This window comes from Ptychodera flava, chromosome 2 (assembly GCF_041260155.1).
Source record: "Ptychodera flava strain L36383 chromosome 2, AS_Pfla_20210202, whole genome shotgun sequence".
In the NCBI taxonomy this organism is placed as follows: domain Eukaryota; kingdom Metazoa; phylum Hemichordata; class Enteropneusta; family Ptychoderidae; genus Ptychodera; species Ptychodera flava.
Genome location: NC_091929.1, coordinates 25,483,661 through 25,510,181, shown reverse-complemented (window position 1 = coordinate 25,510,181; position 26,521 = coordinate 25,483,661). Strand labels below are relative to the sequence as shown.

At 36.9% G+C, this 26,521-nt stretch overlaps 1 protein-coding gene across 5 annotated transcripts in view; it reads left to right on the top strand.

Moving 5' to 3' along the window:
• The window catches only part of LOC139117658 (fibroblast growth factor receptor 2-like), a 63,755-nt gene extending 44,137 nt beyond the window's left edge, over positions 1-19,618 (top strand). For 4 of the 5 annotated variants that reach the window (XM_070680923.1, XM_070680916.1, XM_070680910.1 and 1 more), the window contains exons 7-21: positions 597-735; positions 3,267-3,511; positions 4,129-4,258; positions 6,579-6,742; positions 7,044-7,130; positions 7,867-8,014; positions 9,044-9,213; positions 10,318-10,430; positions 11,033-11,148; positions 11,849-11,959; positions 12,266-12,450; positions 13,703-13,825; positions 14,445-14,653; positions 15,145-15,250; positions 16,823-19,618. In XM_070680923.1, coding sequence (XP_070537024.1) covers positions 597-735; positions 3,267-3,511; positions 4,129-4,258; positions 6,579-6,742; positions 7,044-7,130; positions 7,867-8,014; positions 9,044-9,213; positions 10,318-10,430; positions 11,033-11,148; positions 11,849-11,959; positions 12,266-12,450; positions 13,703-13,825; positions 14,445-14,653; positions 15,145-15,250; positions 16,823-16,924 — 2,148 coding nt within the window. In that variant the 3' untranslated portion in view covers positions 16,925-19,618. Of the gene's footprint in view, positions 1-596; positions 736-3,266; positions 3,512-4,128; positions 4,259-6,578; positions 6,743-7,043; positions 7,131-7,866; positions 8,015-9,043; positions 9,214-10,317; positions 10,431-11,032; positions 11,149-11,848; positions 11,960-12,265; positions 12,451-13,702; positions 13,826-14,444; positions 14,654-15,139; positions 15,251-16,822 lie in introns of all 5 variants that reach the window. The other variant, XM_070680932.1, reaches the window with a different exon arrangement.
• Positions 19,619-26,521: the final 6,903 nt, after the last annotated feature.

Here is a 26,521-nt window from a genome sequence, read left to right as displayed (position 1 = left end):
AGTTAATGATGAACCGATTATTTAACAAACGTATTCTTAAATCGAAACCACCGATTTACTATTTACTGTACAAAAATTAAACTCGAAAATAGAATTCGTTATCCTTTGACTGAGATACACCCTGAAACACATCGCTAGGAATGTTCGAATCGACATTTTTTGTAGTTAGTAATGAACAGATTGTTCAGCAACAGAAATTTCATCTTTTGCTTTACTTTTTTCTCGTTTATCATCTGTGAGGGCTCATTTTTGAGCTCTAAATGGATTTTTCACCGTCTAATTGATGTTTATATTGAACATTTAACCCCAATGTTATACTATACCGTGAATAGAGGCATTGCGGTTATTTGTACTTTGAGCAGTCCGTAAATGTTAAGTAAATTTGAATCAGATAAAGAATTTATTGAATTATTCTCTGACTCTAATACTTGCACTATGATGTCACTGCTAATTTTGATTTTGAAACAGAATAATTGACGTATTTCTTTGAGCAATGTTCTAGTAAAAGATTGTCTTTCATTATCGATACGCATACTACCTATAAGAGTTACCACCTTACCATTAAACACGGGTTACAAACCCCCATTTTTTTTCAGGATAGCCTTGAGATGACGTTGAACAATGTCACATTTGAAAATTCGGGACTGTATAGCTGTCTTGCAGTCAGTTCATACAGTTATGACTTCAGCAGTGCCTGGCTTACAGTAAAGAAACTCAATGAATCTAGCACACCCGGTGAGTGAGAATGTTGAAACCCATTAAGTGTAACTTCCAAGCACTGCTCGTGTTGTGTTTGTAAAATGCATTTTCTTTAATTAGTTCTACTCCAGAAATCACGTCAAAATGACATTGTTTCATTTGCTAACATAGCCTATCGAGCCTACCTGTATAGAAATTCCAATGTTATTGTTGGCACCTGAAATTTACCGCGAACTAGATTTACAGCAATTGAAACATTGCTTAATGTTCATGATACGTTGTAATGACAACGTTAGTTCTTCGTACAATTTCAACATTCTTGAGGAAGACTAATAGAAGCATACTTCCATTTACAGAGCAAAACAAAATAATATCAAAAGTTACAATTCTTGTCTTTTAAGGGATAATTTAAGCAGGTAAAATCACGAAAGCAGATGAAATCTAAGAAAGAGCAAGTTTGTTTGTTCTAGAACTAGGGAAACAAACGTTTTTATATCATTATACGAAAAAAAATTTGATTGCTTATGCTCAAAACTGGGTTTCTTTGGCCTTGAAGCTGGTGTCACAACAACGCTGCGTGTTGCCAGCAAGGCAGGGTCTCCTGATCACTATAATAAAAATATCAAGCACCATGAAATAGGTTAAGTTGGTTATTGGCGGATCTTTCGCTACTGGAAATTTTTACAGTTTACAGTCAAATGTAAACATGCGGTGACCAATAAAGGATCGTGGCCTATTCTGCAAAAGGATCGTTGTCACCCGCAAAGCAAGCCTTCAGAGCCCATAAAAAGTGCAGGATACTAGTAGGCCACACAAATGTGAAATATGCCGAAACTTTACTTCACATCCTCAGTTAATAAATTTCAAAGATAACATTTCAATATGCTGTAGCAATCTGTTTTCATTACATCGATTTTATGATGGAAACTAGTCATACGAGGATCCCGCTGAGAGAAAAAAGTATGAATATGAGGCTGGTGACAACGACCCTCTAGAGGTTTTGTCAGGAGTATAATTGCAGAACTGATAAAAAGACATGCAAAATTTGTTTTGCTTACAGTATATATCAAAATAGCTTGGAATTAAACGTGCTTGGGTAATAAGGAAAACGTTTCTTGCGATAAAAAGTAACGCCACCTGCATTCATTATAAACGTTCTCATTCGATAGATTTTGCAACATTTTAACCAAATACGACGTTCATTGTTCATTGACCACAGTCAACATCGTCAGTGTTGCCACGTTCACACTGGAAAAAATTATATTTACACTGACTGCTTTAACATTCTTACAATTCGTATATTACATTTTCCGTCAGCGAAACTGCACAGAACGCTGACGGTAGGTTTTTTCGGTGCAGTGTGTACTAGTCGGTACAATGATTGGTTTTTCCTACACTGAACGTGCTCTGTATGTGAGAACAGTGGACGTCATATTGGGTTAAATTGTTGCAAAATCTATCAAAGGAGAATATTTGTTAGGGACCGTCGATAATAAAAGCTGACGCACAAGAAACGTAATTCATTCGTTTTACTTGAAACCCCCTCTCTCCCCCCTCAAAACGAAAGTTCTTATGCGACATCAATTTCGTATTATGATGCCGTTTCTGACAAATCCACAGAAACCTCTCTGATACGCACGCCCATGAAAAAATACCGGATGTACACATTAATTAATAAACCTCCACTGTATGCGTCATTTTGGAATGTCATTTTCCACGCATCCTGGGCTTCCCTCAAAACTGCTGCCTTTGTTCTCCCTTGACTACCGGTATGGTTGTACCAGTATGCATTAACAAATCATTCATAGTCACCTGAATGTTTAGAGTAGACCTGGCGACTTGTACTTGGAACATGGTTCCAAATAGGGTAGTTTGTCCCCGCAGTTGTACATTAATTTTCTTTGAATTCATAGCTATGCTATGAAGCATGGTTTTGCTCTCTCACGTGTGTGACGCATGCTCAAAATGTCGGTTGACCGCAACGCTTACTGCACGTGTCACAGCACCGAGCAGCTCTGTACAAATAAGTGTATCAATTTCAATTCGAAAATAAAATTGTGAGTGTTTCTATTGTACCATGTTTAACATTTTTTTGAACTCCAAAATAATGAAGTAAATTCAGCTCCGCATTTTTTCCCACAAACGCAAGTGGTCATGGTTCAGAAAACAATAGACGAAAATCCTTTTGCGATTTGACGCACATAAAACGAAATGAGCTTTTACCCCCTCCCCCTAAACGAAAGAATTACGTTTGTCGTGCGTCAGCTTTTATTATCGATGGCCCCTTATGAATGCAGTGAGCGTTATTTTCTATTGCCAGAAACGTTTTTCTAATCACCCATGCACACTGTACTTCCAAGCTATTTTGAAATTTACTGTAAAATTCGGCATAACGATGCCATGCCAGCACTTTTGTATAAACCCTTGTCAGTATGGTTCAAGACTTGAAGAATCCTCGCCATTTTGCCCTATCTGACGCTTTGCATACACTAGCGATAGCATTCATAATAAGTACACTTCATCTTTTTCTAGTTCACATTTGACGTCATCCTATTTGCGTTTTACAGGTGATTTCGTTGTAAATCCGGTGTCACATCAAGAACAAGGTGACGATAGCAATTGTGAAAACTTGCACTTCACAGACGGTTCCATGTTACCAGGAGGAACACGGGTTGAAGTTGTACATGTCATGGACAAATTTGTTATGGCTTGTCCAGCCAAGGGTGATAGTCCATTGACCTACACATGGAAAAGGAGAGAAAAAAGAAAAGGAACGCCGTTAAAAGATATCTCCAGATTTGGTAATCATCCGGTGAGTTAAACACTGGTCCAAATCATCACTGAGTAGAGCGTATGGTAGTTGTCCAAAGTATTTAAACGAATCCATATACATTTAAAAAATCATGGCATCATTTTAACAGAAATGTATGTATGTATGTATGTATGTATGTATGTATGTATGTATGTATGTATTGTATGTATGTGTCATGCATGCGTGCATACAAAGTCATATGGTTTTTATTCTGATATAACTAAAAAATAATACATTACATGGTTGCACATGCATATTTGGTTTTGCTCACTTGGCGAAATCGTGAAATGAAATTTAAATATTTGCAATACATTTTTTGTTTTATTCGATAGTATGGCGACAAATATTGGACAAAAATGCCTTTCTCTTTACAGGAAAATTTTAAAATGTTTGTAAAATATTGTAAAATGATTTTTTTTGTATTTGTTGTGTAATTAATTATCAAGTTTTCGAATTTCCCACACCCTCCTCCAAATGTATGAAATACATTCGCATGTGCTTCGAGAATAATGTGGCAAAAGTTTTATTTTTTCGACAAACGTTCCCGCTAAACAAACGTTATTCACATACTATTTTCTGTATCCGTATCTGTTTTACATTTACTATATGTCGTACAGCCTCTCATAGAAGATGACAAACTCGAGCTGAAGAGTATCGTTAAAGATGACAAAGCCTATTACACGTGCATTGTTGGCAGCGGTAAATGCAACATTAGCTTCACCTTCTATCTGATAGTCCAGGAAACACGTAAGTATCGTTGATTCTTTCAGCTTCATGTTCCTAAAGGTAGAATGTGCAGTATGGGCAGATTAACCGACTCTAAAAACATTATCACATCTCTTGAGTCAGTAACTTGTGGGGACTTATTTTTGAGCCTATCGAGAAAAAGGAAAGTTTACAATGACTTGTTTTGAAAATCGAAACTTAAATACTAGAAAATAAATGGCAGTCATATTGAATTACAGACATTGGTAAATTTTGTATAATTTGTTTCAATAGTACCAAATTTGCAAGGTGACTCCCGATTATTTTTGACATTGAACGACATTAGCTGAAATTCGTGTCGAGGAAAGCATTAATTTTGCAAATGTTTTAAGTCTTTCGGGTTCGTGGCGCATACTACCTTTAATTTTCACTATTTTGTTCTGTTCATAAACCGCACGTGATAAGTCGAATCTCTAAAACACGATGAAACTCCTAGAATTTAGATTTTCAATTTAGCTTTATACAATAAACAGAGGACATTATTTGTTAATCCTGAAAATTCAATTCGAATCTGGGTTTTCATTGATATGTCGATAAAAATATAGATTTTACGGACCTGAAGGTTTTGCACCTATGTAGAGTATTTCAAATGTTAGCGTGATGTGCGATATAGAACTAGTAATTTTTATGTACAATACAAAAAAGCCAAAGAAAAAACAGATTGAACTTCAGGTAAAAAGATGCCGACAATCTGGGAGGGCATACATTTCGTTAGGTACGACGTTTCTCCTCTCTTAATTACAACTGTCGAGAGTGTGAAGTGTTTACTTTTAATTTTCTTGTTGAGTTTGGGTCGCTGCTGCTAGAAGATTTCCCACCTAAGGAATGTTTCATCGTCGGTTTACTGTGATTCCTTAGTTTGTAAGATACGGTAAAGTTATTTTATCGCATGCACAATCAAGGTTTGTCATTCCCCGACAAAAATATGTGGTTCTACGTCGCTTCGGTCGATGATTATTCTCGCGAAATATGCTAATTGTCTCCTGATAGGTCGCTTGTCCGATGTCGCTACAAATGAGAAATCAATTGATCTATGTATGTGTTCAGAATATAATGTCTTGGCATGTTTCTCTTCTGCTACGTCATCAAATACTTGTACTCCAAAAATTAGCGGAATTATACCTCTGATTAGGCAGCCTGCGATGACGTCACTCCATGTCTACATGCCGAGGAGTATACATAAAATATTGTTGTACAAGCGTCTTGGCCCGAGAGCAGATGTACAACGTCGACGTAAGAAGGATAAATTGTTTTTGTTCCTATTGGGAAGGCCCGACAACTTGTGTATTCAGGCAACAGTGATTTTAGTAGCTGACAGAGACCGAGAAAGTCGTCAAGTATGTAGAGAGAAATGGTAACGTCTGACTCCATTCAGACCCATATGTTGACGGTATAGAAATTTGGTCGACCCCTGCAGTCGCATAATGTACAATAGTATATCACGTCCTGGGTAACCGACAGGTTTCAAAACGCAACGATGGTCTCAAGTAAGCTAGAAATCAAACACCTTATGCAAATTTCAGAAAATGTGGACGATCAAGTTGAAAACATGCAAGAACTCATTGGCATCTAAAACATTGTCTTGCTAAATCTCCTGAACACGATATCAGATGATGTAAGTAAGTTTACGCAATAGTGTCAGAACACGGGAAAAAAGATCAAATGATTTCCTTATGCTGGTGCAAAAAAACATTTACCAGTACCTCCCATTGATTTCATCCCATCGGCCGCCTTACCCTAACGGACTTCATGTCGTTCAGAGGGCCGATACATTTTCAAAATGCCCATACTCCTAACCAAAACGTTATCAGCTCGTCAAGATATGAGCATGTAACGAAGTAAAATCATATTAAAATTGAGTAGAATATAATTCATCACAACTTTAAGTCGTAACGTACATATCAAATATGCACAGCATGCTTGAGAGTCGTGCATCATTATACTCGTTAACAGAATGGCTTGCATAATATAACAAGATATCCATATCGTATTTCATGATGGATCATCGCATCTACTGTACTGTATATCTGTTAGATTCATTTGACACGTATGACCCTTAAAAGATGGAAGAAGGACGGGAGAATGAACAAAAGAATAAATAAAATTTTGAACTTTCTGTTGAAAATAGACAACTCTATAATGATTGATGGTTTCACTAAATGAAAAAAAATATCATTATTCTAATTCAGGTTACATATTTTATGGAAATTTTGCAATATACACGACCATTTGCCATCCAATGAATATTGGCGGCGTAAGCGCTTATACTATCGTAATGGTTGTTGTTTTTTGTGTCCTGCAGCATCAAAACCTGTCTTCGATACACGGTTTCCGTACAACCAAACTGTTTCCCCTGGGGCTAACGTGACCATGGAATGCCGTATAGACAGCAAGCCTACACCATACACAAGCTGGATCAAACATAACGATTCTGAAAACGCGGAGGCAAATATGAAGAAATTGAAGGTTAGATTGTATTGGATGACCGTCATCCGTTTTCTCTATTGTGGAATTCTCTCGAAAGGATCGCTTGCCAACTGCTAACAGCAAATTCATATAAAAGAAAACAAAATTGAAGCAAAGTTAGGGCTGGGATAACCCGGACACCTTTTGCGTATCATAAATGATATGTTTTGATGTAGAGGTATGTACTGGCAGTGTGTCGTGTTAAGAATCTTATCCATGACTGTGTTTGGAAACCTCACGTGTCTCTAATGTAACTCACATTATATTTCGATAACAAATAATATCTTGTTTATTTATTTAGAATCAGCTACCTTCCGATGCGTCGGTAAACATCGTCGCCTTCATTGACCATCTTTTCCAACCTAATACCATGCAAGTCGTTTATGAGGTCAGTCTAAGCATATTATGAATTTCAAGTTTACTCATAATTTCATGCTGTCATATAACACTCTACCATTTCCAGAAATGTGGTCATTATGGAGAGGTTCCTGCAGTCTAAGTGACAGCGCTAGCGGTCATTCTGTCTGCCTGTCTGTCTGTCTGCTGCCCGCCTGTCTGTCTGTCCCTCTCCCCGTCTTTTTTCTGTCTCTTTCATTTAATTGATTCTTTTCTTATTGGCGGACTGGGAAAATCAATCGTTTGTTCAGCAGGTAAAATGAAAAAAATGAACCGCAGAGAGTGCGAATCTCTTTTAGAGATGTTCCGTTGGAGCACAACATGATTCAGCAAAGAGAGAGCAGCAGGGATCGGGGAGATTATGATTGGGGTTTCCTTGTGGATATGGGGGAGAGTAAAAATTGAATGACAGAAATGGAAATTTTCAAATGGTAAAGCGAGGGCAAATTTGTTCACAATACATTACTATAGTAAGTTTCTTATGAAGGAAAAACGCCTCTAGATATAATTTCTCGAAATCGGGAACCGTGCAGCAGATAAAACTTGATGTACGTGCAAAACATCTTGGGTTAATACGTCGACTTAAGTGAGATCGTAAAAGAATGGTAAACCAACTATTTGTATAGTTTCCTGAGCGCAAGAAAAACTTTGCTTTTCAACCAAGGAACTTGAAAATTAAGACAATATGCTTTTGTTTTAACAAAGTACACTTTTTTTTATCTATTCAGGGAGATTCCCGCTTAAAGCTCTATGACGTCAGTTTTGATGATAGCGGTTTGTACTCATGCTTTTCCGTCAATGAGAAGGGTTCAGATTTCAGCAGCGGTTGGTTGTCAGTGGTAGACACAAATGTCGTTGAACTGCAAGTTGCACCGGGTAAGTTTCAGGTACAAAATCATACAGAGTAATGTTGTTTTTGTTTCAACACAGTATTAATCACACGGGCTAGATTATACAAACACGATTGGAACTAATTTTGGATAATTGGCTTTTCACACTTTTCAAATTTCAAAAAAAAATGTTAGGTGCCCTGTAGCTGAATATTAGGAATTACTCATAAAAACAAGTGTATAACTTAAAAAGAAAAGCAGATGAGCTTACATTTGTAGATTGAAGAAACAATACTTCACCATCCAATTATCCCAAATTAGTTCCAATCGTGCTTACAGGTATTGTTTTAGATTGAACAGAGTAGCTTCTTAGCGGCTGTTGCACTTTCTCTTAGTATGCTTCATCTTATTCTTCTAAATACTAGTAGTCGAAAACCAAGGCTTAGTAACTGAACAGAGTAGAATATCTTATAAAATCGTTAGGCAGAAGTATTTAAATCAAACAATCACATCATTGTCATACAAGTGAAGCAGATTAGTTCGATTTGTATAAAAAAGCAGTTTATCATTCGTATAGACCTTGAAAACAATTTCTCTGCGTCTACCGATATATACTCTATATGATAGGTAGGAGTAAAGACTGTAGCTTCATAAGTTGAGAGTGTGCATTTTGTCCAAAAGTAAGGCTTTGTTCAGTTTTAAGTAACACTAAGTATTCACACATTGTCTTCTCCTTAGTGTTATTCACAGTGCTAGGTATACATAACAATCACAGTGTTAATGGCTGCTCAGCGGCATAAGTAACGACAGCGCTAGCTCTACAGTGATGTTGACACAGTGTTTAAGCAAACACAGTTGCAGATGCGGGATTACATGAAATGTAAAAATGTTTGAATTTTATATAAATACTTATCCGGCACAATGTAAATCGAAACTATTAACCATTTTCAAACATATAGAAAGCGTGGTAAGATAACAATTAAGATGAATACGGGTGACAAGCCTAGGTAAGCAATTTAAAGTTTAAAAATGCATTAAAGAAGAGCTCTAAGTCTTTGTTTGCTTCTTTCTGCAGAACCCAGAGCTCCAAATCGGATTAAGTCAGTTCTTCTTCCCGTCCTGAGCGTACTCATTGTCGTTACACTGGCTGCCTATGTCCTAAGGAAGTGCCGCTACAGAAAAAAGAAAAAGAGAGCTTCGCAAGCAGCGAGATTTGCCGGATCGTCGTCACAATTCTACAGATTGGTAACTATGTATTTTAGTCCCGTCCCCTTTCAAACGGAAAGGCATGACAAATAGTCTGAGAAGCTCCATATGAATTTTATGACACACTATGGGGTCTACTTTTGACTGTGATATAAAATTGAATGCTATGATATTACCTCTTAACATGTACCTACAAAGCTATTAATTAGGATCGTGTAACTCACTCGCTAATTCTTGGACCTTAACATGATATTATTGATTCAAGCAATGTACAGGAATGATTTTTATGCACCTAATCAATGTAAGTCCAAAAGTAGTTGTTGATGATATATATTAGTATATATTCGTAGGGTAGCCCCTACTATATAAATGCAACTTAATCGCTGACAATGAGAGCAAGCGATCCATTGGTGACTTTAGCTTTGGTCGCATCCATTCATTCTAGCCAACAAAGTGTACTTTCAGCCGCAAAATTTACACGGCAAAACTAACGCAGAGCATGCAATTTTTTTTTTTGCTATACTGTCTTTTGAGTTGAGTATGTGTACAAACGGCATTTATGCCAGGGAATACGTTTATGCAATAGTTGAAGACCCAGCTATTGATAATGAGCTCGTCGACCACTGGGTTTCTTTAGATCAATGTCTCTACGGGCACAATGCAACGGTTACTACGTGAGTTCATAGTTTTCGCTTTGCCTACTTTACATCATTTAATGTATTCTAAATCTCTTAGACTACTTGGTTCAGCATAGTTTTGTATCTTCCTGTCTGCTGGTCGATATGCGGCTTCTTGCAGGGATGTCGTTATAAACTTTAAAAAAAGAATTCTTAGTTTTTAAGCCAATGTTCACCGGTAGACAGTGTCAAAATATGTCAATGGAAATATCAAACCATCTCCCAGCGAGAACATCTATCCGGCATGAAATATAATCACAAAGAATTCCAAACAGCAGTCTGTAGTCTGTAGTCTTAGAGCGGATTGGAATCGAATTCATATTGACCGATGATCCACAGTCAACAATAAGAGTAGCAGAAATTTAATATCAGTAAAGACCTTCATTGGTTTGGCAATAAGTTGTAATCAATTGGTGTTTTCCTTGCAATATTATTGATAGGAAATATTATCACACGTGTTTTACAGATTTCCCATCGACCGCTATCCTATCAAGGGTATAAAGTGCCACGCTTTCACGATTACGGGAAAGGTTTGCCTAAAGACTTAATCGACGATAAATGGGAATTTCCTCGCAGCAGGTTGGTTTCTCGCGGATTTTTTTATCTGAATGTATGCGTGCGTGCGGTTTACGTTGATCATCAAATATTACCTTTTGTATTAAAATTATACAGACACTTGATATAATATTGTGATACAAATTAGATTTTTTCTAGTTAAAGAACACATTGTTGATTACAAAAATACCGAAATACGTGCACCTGATTATTGTATCAGTTCCTAGATTGTCATTTTAAATTCATAAGTGTAAGTAATTGTACTTGTAATAGCTGTGATGTAACTTACAATTTAATACTGAACTATACGTAGTTGATAAAACCTTGTGACAGTGATTAGATCAGTATACATTCTGTAAAACGGGACGTGAATACATGAGGAAATCTGTCCGAATATTTATGCACGTGTCATTATTTCGAAATGCGCTCCGTCGTATTTTGTTACTTGTACTATTAAATCGTTCAAGTCATGATAAAAGAGCACTCAAAAGCGGAAATGCAGTTAAAAAATCTAGATCAAAAGACAGCCCACATGAAACAGTGAGAAACTCGAAGAGAATTCCAAAGTGCGCAATTCTAGTCGACATTTATTGGCTGAATTTTCAATAAAATGTGTTACATTACAGATTGGAACTTGGAGATGTCTTGGGAGAAGGGGCCTTTGGTCGAGTTGTGAAGGGAGAAGCTTGCAAAATTGTACCCGGTGAAGAAACGACTACCGTTGCAGTGAAAATGCTAAAAGGTAACCCATTAAGATGTTGTATCCTTCAAGCCTAGAATACAAACACGCCAATTGACGTTATCTTCCATTTTATAGCCATTGCTTATGCTCTTCTAAAAGGGGGATTTTACAGCCTATACGAGGTTTACATAAGAATATATATGATTTAAAAGTAACAACAGAAATATTTCCGCATTTCAAGTAAGACACTGCCGGTTGATTTGGTCTTGTCGATATCCACTATTAAGGATTGTCAACGAGGTCATGGTAGCTGGTTAGAGAAGACCCTTATAAAAGTTTCAGTAGGTTCGAAATATTTCCAATGGGCACAATAATGAACCTTTCTTGTTCATGTTTTTTTTTTGTTATCAGCCTGGCAAAATTTACAGGCCGCTTTGAAAATGCATTAGTAGGTGCGTTTGAATGCTTTCATTCGGTGTTTTGATCATATAATTACTAGTCAAACCAATTAAAACTAGTCCATTTCTCGCCTTATTTCTTATTTCTTTGACGTGGTCAATTTAGAGTGTTCACTATTCAAGTTCCTCACGGTATTAAATGTTTTATGGGTCAATGTTCATATTACGTCGTGTTAATGTATGTAATAGAATTAGCGAAATTTACATGCGTAAAATCGTATAATGAAAACACCCAAAATCTTTGTCACCAAGCCTGGTATATTGGACATTCATTTATTTCAGTCAATGTGTGTTTGATTTAGATCATTCTAGCGAAGCAGACAGAAAGGCCCTGATTGCAGAAATGGACTACATCAAGACATTTGATAAACACTGCAATGTTGTTAGCCTACTTGGATGTTGTTCGGCTGAAGGTATGTCATAAATGGTTTGAACATCTTTGACGTCATTTCCCCCTCTCATTCCTTAGGTGACTATTTTGTAAGCAGATAACAAGAGACCATGCACACAACACCCGTGCGTAGTTTAATTATCAGAAGTTTTAAAAAATGGAAGAAGTAGACAAATAAACAATTATGTTTATACAAACGACTTTTCACTTGCCAATTGCAACATTTGACCATTGATCACATCTACTATATGTCAATGTGAAGTATAAACGTATTACAGTCGAACAAAATAACCTAGCGCTTGCTTATTTTGTCAAATAACTCTCCTAGAGCCGCTGTTGTTGATATTTGAGTACGCCATCAATGGAAACCTGCGTGACTTTCTACGCTTACGAAGGTGCAGAGAATACTATGAGAACGTGACGCAGTGTAGCTTAAAACAATTGACCCATAAAGACCTTGTTTCATTTGCATACCAAACTGCAAAGGGAATGGAATTTCTAGCCAATCGCAAGGTAGGATATTTAGCAGTGATGACATTTTGAAGTTCGATACGTATGGTATAAAATAGATTGCCAATGTATAACTTCATTGAGTTTGCTTTCTGGTCTTGAAGTAATCGTTTGCCTTTTGGTCTTCAAGTAATCGTTAGGTACTGTTTTTACAGCTACTTAAGGTAGAACGCGCCTTAGGGACAGATATTTGAACTCTAAAACTTTTCCAATTCTTTTCTTATCCACCCTTTTGTTGAGACTCATTTTAAAACCCTGGGAGTAAGAATTTTTTTTTCAACTTTTAGTTTTTCCAAAATCGAATATTTTATTTTTCTCCATAGAGTTATTACAGGGATGGTGGCCTTTTTGAATTTCAAATGTCGGTATATCTTGGCTAATTTGTTTCTCTGATACCAAAATTTGCACGCTGACCTCACATTTTTATTCTTGATTTCGAAAGATTCCTTGAAGAAAGTTTGAGCAAAAGTTTAAGTCATTCACTTTCGAGGCGCATACTACCTTAAGTTATTGGCAGGAGATAAAGATTCGGCATCTTTACCCTGTCTTTTCAGCTTCAACCTGCTTTGACAATCCTTGGTTGGGTGCTGCCCTTAATACACCCACTGTTTCCGACTCATAATAGCAGCGTTCTTACCCAGAGACGTTGAAGTATGAGGAAAGACAGCATTTACGTTAATTGTCATAAAGTCTTCTGGAGAGAATAGTATATGCAGATTTTCACTCATTTAAGTGGAAAATCTTAATGAGCTAGAAGGGGACTGCTTTGTATGAGACCATTACCTGAAGACGGTTTTTGGATCAGTCACCCTTGTTGTAGATATGCAGGGTAACCTTTATTTGTTATTCAGTTAAGGTACAACGTGGAAAAGTGTTCCATGTATCTGTTGCTTTATATTCTGGGTCCGAAGTCTCCCCAACGATACACGTGACATTATATTGTGACTGTGGCAGTTAGGAGGAGCAGGTTTCGTTTAATTTCTTTTTGAGAACCAAACCACTGACTTTTTGATAAGGTCAAAGAGTCGAATCCATTCATAAAATTAGTTTGATGATAAAGGTTATCATCGCATAAGATGTTTAGTGGTTAGAATTTCGTTCGTGTTGTATCAATAAAATCAGTAAGAACGTATTATGTGCAATCATGGAGAACAATACTGGAGTTATACGTCACAAATAACGTTTTATATATTATTCCGCCGTGTCTCACTAATACTTAATAAATGTAACTTTCCAATGTAATTATTTCTTGCAGTGTGTGCACAGGGATCTTGCCGCAAGAAACATTTTAGTTGACGAAGCATACACCATGAAAATCGCGGATTTCGGTTTAGCGCGAGATTTACATTATGAAGACTATTACAAGAAAAGCTCACATGTAAGTAACATGTAATAAATCTACTGCATACATACAGAGATAAACAAAAACGCCCCCTTTTCCGATGTACATTTCTAGGATGGCCAAGCGACGACTTTATTTAATTGATAAAAATGATCTTGTACGTTGTTTGTGTCATGTCGTGTCTCAAGATAAATAAGATAATTCAATTACTAGATCCCTGGTTCATCAATGAAGCCCATTGTTGTAATGCTTTTTCACCTCCTCAATTTTTACATCGTCCTTAGCATTGTTTAACGACAAATTTGGGAATGTGAAAATGAAAAACTGGGAAAAAATAAACATTGCTATCTTATTTCATGTACCTCAAGCACAGAAAGGTTAAAATCTACCAGCAGTGTTCCCCATGTTTTGTAAAATAATGAACAACAGGGTAAAGCGTTTGGTTCGCTTTATATCGCTAAGTAAAACACTTTTTATACAACTTCAAATGTGACCATTTGTCAAAAGAAAAAAAAATTGGAACCTTTATCTAAGATCATCAATAACGTGCAAGGATTGCTATTTGTCAAATCCTAAATGTTGAATTAAATATTACACAATAAGTGACGTGGAATTTTGTTGTTTTATTATCCGCTTTTAACTACAACTGTTTCAGGGGCGAGTCCCTATCAAATGGATGTCCCCTGAGGCATTGTTTGACAGAGTCTACAAGACAGAGAGCGATGTGTGGTCATTTGGCGTGGTGATGTGGGAAATCATGACGCTAGGGGGCACACCGTATCCAAGTGTAGCCATAGAAACCATGTTTGAGTACTTGAAGTCCGGGAAGAGGATGAGCCGTCCGTGTGGATGCCCTCAAGACGTGTGAGTCTATGTCCTGAAAAAACAACAACAACACTTATTTATTGCTGATTTGTAATGATTTAATCTATGACTCATGAAATAAGATTTACAGGATCGCATTGTGTACATGCTACGCCCATGTGTCTATTTATCGTGGACCGGATTCTTCATTCACAAGGCCCGATATATCTGTACGCCAATTTCTTCCTTTATCTGACAGACTGTCTGTCTGTCTATATAAATTTCTTTCCTCTATTGTCATTAATATACGTTTTGTCTTCTTCTACTCCGAATATGTTAGTAACTGGCAGTGTTATACGTTACCCTGAGAGAACAGTGCTTTATCAAGCCAAGGCTTTTCGTTTTTTCAAATGTCTCTCGTTCCTTCAACCACTAAATATTTATCATATTAGTTTTCTAGCTTTAACTTTCCTGACAGTCCGCATTTATGCCCATGTTACCTTAATTTTTTGTGTTTCTATGACATATTTTCTCTCTCTCTCAAAGAATAGTTATGACATTATGCGCAGTTGCTGGGCACTCAAACCGGAACACCGACCAAGCTTTACCAGCCTGAAAATACAACTGGACGTATTGCTTACAATGGCATCCAATCAGGTATCCATACAACTCTGCCTATAATTTTGATAATGGTTTTAATCACCTCGTCGAAGTTGAAGGACGGTTGGTCATGCAGCATTTAAGAGGTGTTTAGAACGTTCTGTTGACGTGGCTAGTAGCAGCAATCATGGTAAGATTGGTGCTACTATGGGCCAGGTCTTTTAATGATTAATTTTTGATTTACTTCACAAACACTGGAAACAAGTGACAAATCTTGAACCGCCATTCACTCACTGCTTTGTGTTGACCTAATTCTTCTGAACCGGAATTCAAGTTGACGGCCACCTCTCCAGTGTAGGTGCCTAGGCGTGTAACCATTACTTACGCTTGAGATAGGTTCGCTGCGTCAGAAGGCGTCATTACAAAATTTATTAGATCATATTACATAATATTATATTGATGTGTCAAGCATTCCAAGACGGCGTTATTGGATGAAAGCTCACACCTGCTGTGGTAACTAGGGATATGAAAGTTTTTTAAGTGTCACTTTCATCAACAATCATCAGTTCCTGGCGTTTAATTTCCGTTCGATCATGGTCACTAAGTTTTGATTATGCTTACCCCTTCTTGAGTACTAAAGGTACGGAAAACACCTGTTAATTATAAAAAAACACACACATGCTGATCAGATATAATGTCATCGCAGTGATCCACTCAACAGGCAATATTCACATTGTGCAAACAATGATCATTCACATTGTGCAAACAACGCTCATAAAAGCAATTTCCTAGCGACTCGTGTTGTTATATTTGTCATTGTATTGAATCTAGTGAACTGTGGGGATTATTGCGTGTACACTTACGCAAATATATCCTTTACTACGCATTTCGGTTTGTTTCTCGAGTCAGCAGTTTAAGGCCGCGGTTTAGGAGGCCGCGGTTAGGAACGTCCGTTTTCAATCAGGAGCCGAACGCATACTATCATAATGGTTCTACTCCGGAATAAAAAGGACGCGATGCGTTCTACAGACTCAGTACGCCCAAATAATCACGTGATGCCGGTACAAACAAACCCACATGTGTACTAACGCGTATGGAAATGCACGTACGTCTATGCGCGTTTGCACACATGGCTTTGTTTGTACCGTGGTCGATTCGAATTCCGGGTTTGGCCTATTCACACACTTTTTCCCGACGCGTAGGAAACAACCGGCCACTTGATAGACCAACGAAAGCATTATGATGAGAGGGATCCTCGTCTTTGAACTTCTTTAATAAACCTTACGTCTATGAGAGCACGTGCTCGGAGTTAACTGTGGTAACTAGGGATCTAAAGGTTTCTCAGGGTCACATTGATGGCTTGCGTGCCCTCATAATTTTCCAAGGCTCCTTAGCTATTATGCAAATATTTCACACCCCACTTTGATAAAGGTAATCCCAAACATGATGTCTAGCCCCCAATATAATTTCCGCCCTGCAAATACCATGAATTGTAATGTTACATTCGTTATTTGGCAATAACCTGACAAAATCTCCCGGTAATTTTTCTCATAACATATATATATGTCCTGACATGACCTACATTTCTCCCAACTTACCATTAATGTTACACTTTCTACCTTAATGCAGGAATATCTAGCCTTGGAAGTACCGACGATGGAATTTACTTTGTACGAAGAAACTAAAGAAATCGAAACAGGATCGACTAAGGCTAGAGAGACGTCCGTTTAACGATGGGAGTCCAATTGCAACATCTGTCACCGTACTATTCAGGGCATGTGAACATCTAACGTGAAACGCTGGACGATAAACTATGCCAATGCTATGTACAAACCTCCATTTGAGGTATTGAAACAACTTGTTGAGGTGTGGCGGAATTTTCCTGAGCATTCAATGTGTACCAGGTTTCGCCGTGGTTCGACAACCAGGTGTTACCTCTAACAAACACTGATTGAAATCAATCGTAGGGCATGAAGAAGACAACACAGTGGTTATCAATAAAGTCAATGTGATTATAAAGTGGCTGTTACCCGTAAGTATTATTTTGGACGCGAGAGGCATCAACAAAGTTTGTTTTCGGTGACGATCACCATTACATAATTATACATTCGTTTTAGAATTGATTATCCTAATATAATGTAATTTCATAGTGTTATTGTCACTAGTTATTTTTGACCTTATCGTAAACATTGTAACCTCCAGCGATTAATGATGTTTGACATTTATCGACATTGTTGTAGGGTTACATACATACCATTTTATATTTAATCACCAGATAGGGTGATACGAACCTTATGTAAATCTCCTACGTTGTCTTTCCATGGATCACCTTTAGCTACATCACGTAATACGGTAATCACATTACATAAAAAAGAAAATTTTTACTAAAGAAATAAGTAAAACTAAAAAAATAATATTGATTTCGAAAATCTGCAGCATGTTGAACTATTTTATAATATTGCGTTTGATGACGATTTTTCTGATTTATGAACTGAGTGAGTGCTAGCGTGGATGGAAAATGGACATGTGTTTACAAAACATGTTGCACTCATTTTTGGAAGCCACTCTACTTCCGACCCTGGCACAGTTATCAAAGGAATGGTTCAGTAATGGTTTAGAATGGAACAGTCAATCACAGACGCTTATGATTGTGTTTGTGATGTTTTAGATATACCGGTCAGTGTGACACAGGTTTTATATGTTGTACACTCCTAAAGTCCTATGGTAGTATGCGCCTCGAAATTGAAGGACTTAAACTTTTGCTCAAACTTTCTTCAAGGAATCTTTCAACCATTTTCATACTATATCATGACTAAAATCAGGGTTCAATGTACAAATTTTGGTACTAGAGAAACAAATTACAAGGTTTACTGATATTTGAAATTCAAAATGGCTGCCATCTCTGTGTTAACTCTATGGAGGAAAAGAAAAATTTTCGATTTTCGAAAAACTAAGATGGTGAAAAATTTTCTTACATCAAGATCTTTAACATGAAATCCTACAAGTGGTAGATCAGAAAGCAATTGTAAAAGTTTGAGAGTGTCCCCGAGGTGCATTCTAGCGTACCTTTATCAATATTTTTTTAAATACCACTTTGTATGGCGAAGAGTAATCTACATACAACAAAATAAAGATGAGCAATAAAAACTTGAGAAAAAGATTTCATGATCTGATCAAGCTTAAAAAATTCGTTTCAATTATTATAAAGGTCATGCAGTTCATGTGAACAGTTGACTTCCTACAGGAACGACAGGTCAGATTCTGTTGATACCGGTCCCCATGACAGTAGGTCGTATCCTTGACTCTACCTTGCCTTTTATCGTATCCTCATTTGAAAGTTTACGTTTTATGTATTTAAGTATGTTACAGTAGCAAGTCAATAACAGTGATTGGCAGTTTCTAAGCACATGAAATCAAACGCGCTTCAATAAAAATGTCAGGTCCTTGTGTCAGGGTCATGAGAATAGAAAAGCTCTTGCTAAGCATAGCACAAATTCTATTACAATATCATTCGTCAGTTCCCGTGCTAAGCATAGCAGGTACATTTTGTCCGACCTGACACAAAAACATTGTAGTCAAAGGTTCCTCGGCACGTCACTATGCAAGTATTTCAGACCTAAGAACGACTTGATTAACGGCTTTTCCAACAAGTTATCTTGCCCCCCCGGCTTTTACAACAAGTTATCTTGCCCCCTAAAATAACTACAACACAACACAACACAACTACAACACAAGACAACAAATAGATGATTTTATTTATTTTTTCACCTCAGCAAGTGTAGATTGGACAAAATCTACCGACAGTGTTTCGCATGTACCTTACAGTTGTATGTATTTTATGAAGGAGTTGCAAGTTTAGGTAAAATGCCACTTGTATCATTTTACAACCACAGATTATGGTAGGTAGTAGTTTTCAGCTTGCCCTAGACTGTTTCTTACTTTTATCACGGATATGAGATTGCTTCAAATATTTTCTACGCTTGAGATCGTGACAATAATTTACATTGCATCATAAAATAATATAGTATTTTTGCTATCCACAATTAAGATTTAATTACTTTTCTCAGTCATTACGGAAATGATCGTATAAAACAATTGGCTGATGGTGAGGGCAGTGCCAGTATTAATTGCCGCTCTGACAGACACGGGTGATGTACTTTAGATCGTATAAAAATAATCTGTTCAACGAAATCATTCAGAAACATTCGGCATCTCAACGTGCTTGTTTCCTGTGAGAAGATAATTATGTTATTCTACTTACTGTGACACATCATGGTTCAGAGGATGTCAGGAATATTCTGTCATTAAATAATAAATTAAGATGTAATTTTCTCACTGCAGCGTTTTGTACATTTTTTCTTCACCTGTCAATTGTAACATTCCACAATATTTTCATTAAAATATGTATATTCCCTCCAGATTGTACATTTACCTTGTTTTATATGTGACTTTGCCGCTGACAAAAACTTTGCTTCTAAACTTTAGATTATGATCTTTATTGATGCCCTAACAACAACCGACTGACTGGACGAGCAGAATTCATTTCAGTGCAGGATTTTCAGAGAAAATATCTTGTATATATTCTTGAAAACCTTCCCTTAGGCACCAGCCAAAATTTTATGGCCCACCAGCGGCTTAGATAAGGCGTGATACTGCGACTTCAAATTGATGTATGCAAACAGTCGAAATTTTCTGATATCAGACTATTCTGCAGCCGTCCACAGACGAGCGTTTAACCCTTTGAGCGCCAAAGTATATTTTTGTCCCCTTTATAAAGTAAACCGCAGTCAATTTTTCTCAGATTTTTGCCAAAATTTTGAGAAAAAAACTGTAGCAAATGAAATGTGATGTCCATTTGGTCCAAAATAATAAAAAGGACAGAAAAATTAATAGAAATTGGTAAAATGTTGCACTAAAATTTTGGCGGGAAAAAATTAGTGCTCAAAGGGTTAACGAGTGTGAGGACGGTAGAATGTATTACACACTAAAGTGCAAATAATCTCCTGTAATCTCGCTATCTTGCTTCGCGTGCCCTACTTATGGTAGAATGGAACAGTAGCTAAACCAACGTTGCAAAGCTGGTTAGTTTATAGCCCTCAGGCTGTTGTATACCCTGCGCATGACCAATCGTGGAATTTGAAACTCAAGACAAAATTAAATGCTGCGGCGTGTTCTGCCATCGTTCAGGTATAACTGACCAAACGTCCTAATGACCAATTTTATTCATTTTTTGCAACTAACACTTTTGAAAAATTTGGAAAATATCAAGATCTAATTATCCCAAATTAGTTCCAATAGTGTTCAACATACACTCCCATTCGTAGTTTGGGTTTCACTGAATTAGTTTTTACCGAGACATCACATACAAAATTTGATAATTAGAGGAAAAGAATAAAAAATATTTCAGCATGGGTACACCCACCAATAAGTAAAGGAAATATACCGTTTAAACGTTATTTTACAGTATTTTTCTTTCTTAATCAAACTTTAACGTTAAATAACTCAGCAAAAACTAAACTAGCGAAACCCAAAATTCATGAGCGGGTTTTAAACAGTTTTCTTCCGCGAAATCAAACGCGTGCCTCACTCTCTTTTTTTACTGGCTTGTCGCAAAACGGTCGAGATTGCTCGAATTTCTTATATGGGAAGTCCAAATTCATAAATGCAAATTTATACAGGAACTCTATTGGAACTGATTTGGGATAATAGGATCTTGGTATTTTCCAAATTTCTGAAAAGTGTTAGGTTCCTTATAGCTGAATGTTGCGATATTACAAATTACTCATAAAAACAAGTAGGTAACTTAAAAAGAAAAGCAGATGAGCTTATATTTGCAGATTATATCGACATTACTTCACTATCCAATTATCCCAAATTAGTTCCAATTGTGTTCAGGGTTCTTTTTCTGACTCTGTCAAAGCTCGATTATAGATCTCCCACTAAGCCAGAGTTCAAATCCGGAACCCAACCTTTGAAGGCACCCTCGATAATGAAATCTCTGAGATTTAAATAACTGCATGTTCACAACAGCAATAATAGAGTACGCCATTAAGCACTTTTAGAATACCCGTGGCAAATCCAGCACATAATGCCAGTTATGTGACAAGCATAAATAAAATCCACATCAACAATGACTACAGCAAGTTGCAGTGAAGACAACGCGTACAACCATGCTTACAACGGAAGTAATAATTGGGAAGCACAAGTCAAATAACAAAATGAAGGGTAACGTTGTGAATTTTCTTATTTCAATGACGTCATTGTATGAAAGGTTAAACATAAGGAGGTCGGGGGAAGACAGAACTCAGAATTAATTGTCCCTTAAATTTTCTGTGGATTTAAGTAAAGTTTAACTCTGATAGAGAGCTTGGCCTTCAAGTTAATTGTATACTTGCTTGGCCTTCAAGTATACTTGCTTACTTTACCTCTGCGGTCGAGACTTTGTCTTATTTCTTGGTCTCAGAGAAAGGGCTTTGTGAAAGCTCCAATCACGGTATCTGCAATCGATCAAGGCTTACGCTGTTTTCAGGTGTTCATGTCCGTTCAAATTTGCGTCATTATTTTGAATCGTGTGAGGTCTATGGAATAACCTACTTTCTGAAACACTTCGTACTTATATTTCTACCATGGCGACTGTATTGAAAACCATGATACACAATTTCAATAGATGGATTGAGACGCTCGCTTTGGAGCTGCATGAACGAGAACCATAATTTTATGTGGCCCAGTATCTGACAGACACAGCAGCAGGGGAAAGAAAGTAAACTCACATGTCGCTAATCAAATTATTTTCTACATTTTGTCATGTTGCGAAGCAGATATCAATTTGTTCCATTTTAACAGGGGTTAACACAGGTAGAAAGGCACGCCATAGAGTCGGCATCCGTTGTGGAGAGAGAGTTCCCGGGGATCATTGGACAACACGCACGCTCCAGTGAAATTTAAATTTCCAAAATCTGCAATGAACCAACATTAACACAGTTTGATAAGAATACCGGTATCAATCCTTCGTATTAGAGAAGAAAATTACCCCTATCATCAATTCCTAATACTTGAAATTTCCGCCTTTCTATGTGAGAAAATTGCTTTGTCATAAAAGAAAAGGATCATAAGACCAATACAACAGAGGAAAAAATAGCAAAATACGATCGTACGAGGTCCCAACGCACAGAGCCAAATGTTCTTTCTGCCTCATGTTCATAAGTTCATCTCTTCAACTTCATCGCAAAGAGGTGATTACATCTACACAAGATCTAACTTACCCAATACAGGTGCAACTTCGTGCCCGTACATGTCGGTATGTAGACTCAATACTCGTGCACGGCACACATCACAATTCACTGAATATCATTAAAGACAATGCGTCGTTTTCATGAGGGTAACATAATATTTTTGGGTGTCGACATGATCGTTTGAAAATTGAAATCAGGGGATTCCATTGAAGATGTTCTTGAAGAACAGTGATATCAGGCGATTTCGTATGTACGCAACTGCTACTTAGCATCTGATGTTTTTAACTTTTTGTGTCATATGTAATTGCAAACCCTACTACCATGTCACGCAGGGTTTATAAAACTGGCATGTGCGTTCAATCAGATTTGATGGCGAGTAGATCCTCGTATCTGCAGGCAACACCACAACTTTAATTTTGTTGACGGAACAGAAATAAACGACAACGTGATCGGAACAATGAAACAAACAGTTTTACTTTATCATGTAGTCAACAGCAAACAAGTCTTATGGAACCTGAAAGCGTCTTCTTCATATTTGTTGAATTTTTTTTTGCCAAAACGTTGACGATTTAAAACCAATGAAATAAGTGCTATAGAAATTCAATAATGCATACACACAGGCAAAGGTATGATTTGAATTCTAACTACCGACCTGTTAATTGTCACGCCAAATAACTAGTGTAAGTATAAGTGAGACGAGTTTGAATATTACTGGCGTGATTGTAGACGGCTAGTCTGTTAGACTGGTTTCGGTCCCTAAACAACACAATTACTTTGCGGTTAGAATTTGCTTCTGAAACTAAGTGGAAACATTGCGAGACATTATATTTCGTTTATATCAAGGCGTTTTTTCTAATGTTTCATCGTCTTGTGCGTAGTATAACCGCTGATAGCGTTTGTTATTTGGAGGCCTTGAATGCTCCTCCGGTAAAGATATTCGGACTCTCAAACGTTTACAACATCTTCTGGTTTATCGCTTGTGTTCACTCATTTTGAAGGTCTTGAATTTAAAGGAAGTTTCTTATTTTGTGAACTTTAAAAATGTAATTCTCTTCACAAAAATTTTGCCGGGTTTCTCGCAATTTTTTATGATTTCAAGAGTTCGCCAGAAGTCAGGTAGTTGTTTCTCAGATACAAAAAATTTGCATAGTTAACCCTTCATTTTATTGCTGATTTTCAAAGAGAATGGATAAAAGTTTCATCGTAAAAACTTTTTAAAGTATTTAAGTTTCGATGTGCGTACTATCATAAGGAATAAAATTTTCTTCTCATAAACCACAACCTCACTACAAAAAAGGAAATGGAATTTGCATAAACAGATCTTGTCAATTTCTTCCTAAAACACAGCTGTATTTCAAAATGCCAGCGATGAAACGTGGCTTGCATGCCTATCTAAGCCTTTGTCAGTGTTAGCTGCAGTGAAATTGCCAGTCACTGCGCCATTGCCATAGAAATCGCTTCCTGACCGTTGACAGATGAGAATGTTGATGTATTTTGAGTCTCGCCATATCGCGTGTAAACCAAATGAAAGGTACATCAATACATATTGCTTTCCCTGTATGTCACAGCTGTAATTTATCTCTCTATTGTCTTATCTCGTTCATAATGTCAATTAGCCACATCCACGTGATGGCATTTGATGGATTGCTTCGATAGATCTCATACGTATTAACAACAAGATAAAAAGGTAACCTTTACGGTTTAGTGATGTCATTTAAAAAACCAAATTGCTTGAAATGCGATAAATACATCAGTTCAGCCATAGCGTCACTCAGTAAGTATGTAAAGTGTGACGAAATTAAAACTAAATACAAGCCGGAAAATAACATTACACGCATATGAAAACTGAAAACAGACGAATAAATAGACAAGCTAAGAAATGAGAGAAGGAATGAATAAATAAATAGTGGAAACGAGAACAAGATCCAGACTATAAAAAATTAAATTTGAAATTTGGTGTATTAACGCCTAATGACATCACTGCCCTTTGTTGACTGCCATAAGAGAACAGTAAAATTCAATCAAGATTGAAATTCTTGCAATTAATATTTTCTATTATATACGTTACACTGCATGAAAACCCAATAATTCAGATAAATTCACATTAATGAGTTGCCTGTATTATAGTGTAATACACGTGAATTCACATGAATCCACATGAATACAGGCTTGTTGAATACAAAAAATGGATTCTTTACTGTATTCATCTGTATATGCACTATTCAGCTAAAATACAGGCAATAATCCATGTTAATACAGTAGGCCTAAGTATTATAGGGTTTTTATGCAGTGTACTATTCCGGTTGACTCGGTGAGATTTGCTCTTATAATCAAAGGTCATAACCCTTGGAGAAAGGCAGATCTCCCTGAATTCCTTTGTATACCAAACAACCTCAAACTTGTCATCATCAATCGTATGATTTTCATGAAACATAAAGATATTCAAAGTGACACTTGTTCCCCTCCAGAAGACTACTCAGTATGTAACTAGGGCAGGAAAACAGAAAGCGATGCGTTTCTCTGGCTTAGCATGTTTTTGTATCAGTGTTACGTATCGTGGATCGCAACAAATAGAGTGGAAATTGGAGACATAGACCCATCTTGCAAACGACAATGTCGTGACATCTTGGCCTTTGAGGAAAAGAGAACATCCGGATTTTGATTACCGTTTGCCTCAAGAGGCATTGTAAGATTTGGTTTGTTCACTTCAAAAGACTCGGAAATACAAAAGTGGATTAAGAGTCATCGACGGAAGGTACTAGTAGACATGTCTTCAAGATGCACTGCGAGTGGGTCAGTCAGTGTAAGTTCGGGTGATTGGATGCACCAAGATTTGGCATGAATTCTCATTCACCACTCTCCACTCACCCTTTTACGTTACGCTACGTCCATTTACTGCACAACACTATTATACCAGGGCATCATCAGAAAGCTTCTTCGATCGTACCGCGCTTTGGCATCCACACTATTATCCGTACTCTGTATTATGTTACGGCGAAACAAGCCTAGGGCACTCATAGGGTTGGACTGTAGTAAACTTAAACGCACTAGAGAGTTTACCGTAATGACTGGAGCAAATTACGCTCTGCAAACAACATTGCAAATTGAATAACTGTTGTGCTATGTTTGTACATTAAGGTAGATCGCGCCTCGGGGACAGATATTCGGACTCACAAATTTTTTCAATCCTCTTCTTATATACCACTTGTTGGGGTTCATTTTAAAGCTCTTGGTGTCACAAAACTTCATCGGCTTAGTTTTTCGAAATCGAACATTTATTATTTCTCCATAGAGTTGAAACAGGGATTGCCGCCATTTTGAATTTTAAATATCGGTAAATTGGTAAAGCATGTTTCTCTAGTAGCAAAATTTGCACGGTGACACCCGATTTTTATTCTAGATTTAGTGAGAGAATGGCTGAAAGTTTCATTATTTAACTTAGGGAAAGTTTGAGCAAAAGTGTAAATCTTTCACTTTCGAGGTGCATACTACCTTGAAAGGACCATTTTTATTCATTCGGAAGCCGATTGTGATTTCCTCAATAGAATCTATTAAAATGCTCGTCATTGCTTCCAACTGACACACTGAATTTCAACAATTCGTTTTTGGGATTATGACGCCAGCGATATTTGTAGTGCCGGGACAAAAACGTCAAAATAATGTGTTTGCACAACAGAGGTTTCAAGAAGGAGAATTATGCACAACAGACAGACTCCTCAAAGGACCTTGTTGGCGGCAAAAGTTTGCCACTGTAATAAAAATATACCTCTTAAAATTGAGTCAAAACACGGCAATACTGCCTTAAGAAAACGTTTTTTGAAGAAATGAATACATATACCTTCTGCGTTTATATACTACAAGTTGATGAAACTTGCTACATATATTAAAGATACATGTACTATACTACAATATTCTTGAAAGTCATTAAGCATTTTTACTTCATCCAACCCCCAATTTGCATATTAAATAAACTTTTGAAATTAGGGATTTATATTTGAATTGACTCGACCAAAATTAATGAAACTTACTATGTACATTAGAGATACTGTGATATGAAAGTCATTAAGCATTAAACTGCAGCCAATTCCTAATTTGC